The sequence below is a fragment of the Centruroides sculpturatus genome, unplaced genomic scaffold (assembly GCF_000671375.1).
Source record: "Centruroides sculpturatus isolate CEXI.00-Female unplaced genomic scaffold, Cexi_2.0 scaffold142, whole genome shotgun sequence".
Classification (NCBI taxonomy): Eukaryota; Metazoa; Arthropoda; class Arachnida; order Scorpiones; family Buthidae; genus Centruroides; species Centruroides sculpturatus.
This window is the reverse complement of record NW_019384352.1, coordinates 978,153-981,951: the sequence shown is the minus strand read 5'-3', so window position 1 is coordinate 981,951 and position 3,799 is coordinate 978,153. Positions and strand designations below refer to the sequence as shown.

Genomic DNA, 3,799 nt, shown 5'->3' with positions numbered 1-3,799 from the left:
GGTTTAAAAAGTAAAAATATTTTATGTTATTTTTATGTACGTTTTTTTACAAAGCTAAATTTAATTATAACTTTCTTTAAAAGTATATTCGTACAATTGAAGAATATTTTGTACCAGGTATGTATAATTGTATATCCATCACACATTTTATTTCACCGAGTAAGTTTTTTTTTTAATTTTAGTCCTTATATCGTGGCTAAAAATACATTTAGAGAAGTGTACGGTTTTTCTGACTTATCGAACAAACGAATACGAATTGACGCTAGACCATCGCTGACACACAATTAACTTATTGCCCCTGGAAGTCTTTTTACAGAAACACAGCTTCCCTATCGTTAAATGTCACGACACGCCACTGATTTGAACACAGTAAAAATAAAGAAAAAATGAAAATAATTATAAAAGACAATTGTACTGTACGAACACATCTCTATAGTTAATCAAAAAGATAGAATAAATAACAACACAGGACGAGAAATACACCAATCATGGAATAGCATCATCTAATAGAGAGAGAAAGTATAAAAGGAGAAATGAAGTGGGGTTAAATTCAATCTTCATTATTTTTAATTAATTATATTGTTTTAAAAGCGGGAATATGTTTGGATTGATATTAATGAATATTGCATTAAATATTGTCGGTTTCGTGGAGGTACTTAAAAATCCAGAAATTGTAAGTTTTAAATTATTTTATTGTCAGGAATTTTTATGATTTTTCTAAATAAATAATTTTGTAGGAATTTTAAATTGAAATTTTTTAGAGATTGTCGACGGTAAACTTACACTTACTGACCGGTTCGAAACACAAAGATATCGTGTATGTGTTCAGATGCTAAATAAAGATAGTTTTTCTTTGTTTACTTAATTTGCAGAACCAGTTATCCAGTATAATAAGTCTTAATAATAGATAAGTCCTAATTGACGTTTTGGTTTAAGTTAATTTCAGTACCCCTTAGTCACATTTTTATTCGTCTATAAATCTTTTATCAGTGGTTACCAAAATAAGTTAATATATTTGGAAAATTATTGCTAACTTTAGCTTTACATTAAGAGTTAGTTTCGACTTCGATAATTAATAGAATCAATACAATTTATTAATCTAACGTAATGATGTACAATCTTGATTAAAGAAGAGAATTTCTTTGCTGATTACATTACAAGGAAAACACAAAAGGAAGATTTTTTACAAATCACAAGTCGAGATTTTAGCAGATATTTTTTTCATATGGAAAGAAATTTAATGTGTGTAAATACATATACTTTAATAAGGAATATTAACTGGAATCTCTTTCTTTTTCAGGTTTTCGATAAAGGTTTACTTTTCTGGGGCAAAATGTCGAAGAATTTTCAGAAGAATTAGTTTTAGTTTTAACATATTTAATATGATGTAGATAGTAATGTTTTAATCCCATTTTCATATCTCGTTTTACAGAGCTTTTTGTTATTTACAGATGCACCATCCCCCAATTAAGAGCATGTCTAGTAAGAGCTGAAGAATGTGTTAAACTTATGTTTACGGACGACCAAAACTGCAACCAGTCATAAGAAATCATACAAGAATGCATCAAAGAAGAAAGTATATTTCATGCAAAGGACGAAAAGCAGAAAATTAAATGAAGATGATTATCTATATATTTTTGTTGCAAACAGCATATAAATTGTTTATAGAAAAATAAACTGTATAAATGACATTAATTTGTGACAGTATTTATGCCTGTTGGTAATATTTGTGAACACAGGTGTACCCTGTTAGTGAAATCACAGGAATAGGTTTAACCATTAAATTTTAATTTAAGTATTTAAGGAAACTCGTTAAAAATTGTAAATTAGTTTTCTATCTGCACGTTAAAAATAGAGTGCTTAAATTTAGATATTTGATTGAGAATAAATTGAAAAGACTTTTGATCTTTAGACAATGCTTTTAATATTTTTACTTATCGTATTTTACAGGATTAAATAATCATAAGTCAAGTAATTGGAGGTATCGATGTGGTAGTTGCAAGAAAGAATTCGCTTCGAAGTCCAATTTAAAATGTCATCAAAGGATTCACACCGGAGAACGGCTCTTTTGCAAATTCTGTAATCGTCAGTTCATCCATCCCAGCAGTTTATGGTACCACGTCAAGACTCACACAGGGGAGAAACCCTTTAGCTGTGATCATTGCAAACGAAGTTTTACACAGAAAGGAAATCTGGTTGAACATCTGCGAACTCACACAGGGGAGAAACCCTTTACCTGTGATCATTGTAAACGGAGTTTTGCACTGAAAAGATATCTGATTGAACATCTGCGAACTCACACAGGGGAGAAACTCTTTACCTGTGATTATTGCAAACGGAGTTTTGCAAAGAGGGGAAATCTGATTCAGCATCTCCGAGTTCATACAGGGGAAAAGCCATTTTCGTGTAATTATTGCTTACAAAAGTTCCGTTTTCAATCTAATTTAAAGCATCATATTATTACATATCATAATAATAATGAATAACGATATTTGTTTTTGAAGAAAATGTTAACAAAAGTATTTATTTGTATTAATATTCGTATTTAGATTTTATTCAACTTAAAAACAAGAAACGTTTGAAGTTTTATTTTCTTCATTTGTTATTTTCATATTTTGTAAAATGTATTCGATTTTAAGGAATTGAACAGGAAATGTTTCTTAAAGTTATTTTTTTAATAAATTGAAATTTAAAATACATTATTTAGTATACGTTTATTATTTAGTTTGGTTACGAATAACGAATAAACCTGCGAGGAAGAGTTTTTTTTTTTATTTGAATAACGTCTTGGTTTCATTGAATAGATATTCATTTGAAAATAAAGAATATAAATAATAACAATACTTCTATTGATATTATTGTTGAATAAAGTCCATAATTGTAAAGAATTGTTTTCGGCTCTTTCAGCCATCCGTGAGTGTAAATTTTACCTTTGAATTATAAATACCGCTCTTAATTACTTTTATCTACCGAAACAGAATGGTTTCATTGATTAAAAAATAATTATACAAAGTTGAATTTACATACTGTATTTTTAATAATTTAAGTATGTGTGTCATTTATTCAGAGCTGTAATATTCATCTTTATTAACCACTCTGTTTGGATTTGACGTAATTATGGTACTTTTAAAAACTCATTTTTCTGTATAATACCGTAAATTTTATGTTTATAAATGTCCAGAATGAACATTGAAATTTACGGTTTTCGAATTTTAAATATCGTGTGGAGCCATTAAGTTTTATCTGCTTATTTGCTTCAATTGCAGCAAATGCAATGTGGAAAAATATTCGAATTATTGAAGCAGAGAGAGACGTTTTAGTATATTTTTGTCGTAACGATCGAATGGATCGAAAGTTGTTCTCGAACGGAACACAAACCAGGGCTGAATTCAATTTGCTGTCTTCGGTGTTCAGTCAAATTTATTATTACTTTTCCGGCTGTTCTACAGAGGAAAAGTATGGAGATCACGCATAAAATGTTCCCTTTCCAGATTTTTATATTTTTCGACTTAAGACACCTTGAAAAATGAAATGCAAACAAATTCGGGGATTTTATCTGCATGTATGAATGTTTATGTGTGGAGGAGCAAGATTTTCCTCGCCCTCTTTGAAGTTTAATAACTTCTACTTTTTTTTTTCGTCGAAAATTTCTTAAATTTTGATTATTAGCGGAATTTATTCTAATAAGTTTTCGTGGTTAAAAATTAAGGGGTATGGAGATATTGCGCGTCGTGTGTATCTCCAATAGGATCGGGCTTAATGACGATTTTACTCGTTATTAGCATTTATAATTTTTTTT

General features: G+C 29.1%; 1 protein-coding gene across 1 annotated transcript in view; it reads left to right on the top strand.

Annotated features, from left to right (window-relative positions):
• The first annotated feature begins 210 nt into the window (after positions 1–210).
• Positions 211–3,799, top strand: part of LOC111638657 (gastrula zinc finger protein XlCGF57.1-like) — a 12,198-nt gene continuing 8,609 nt past the window's right edge. The window contains exons 1-2 of the mRNA XM_023384408.1: positions 211–1,720; positions 1,951–2,459. Coding sequence (XP_023240176.1) covers positions 1,711–1,720; positions 1,951–2,459 — 519 coding nt within the window. The 5' untranslated portion in view covers positions 211–1,710. The remainder of the gene's footprint in view (positions 1,721–1,950; positions 2,460–3,799) is intronic.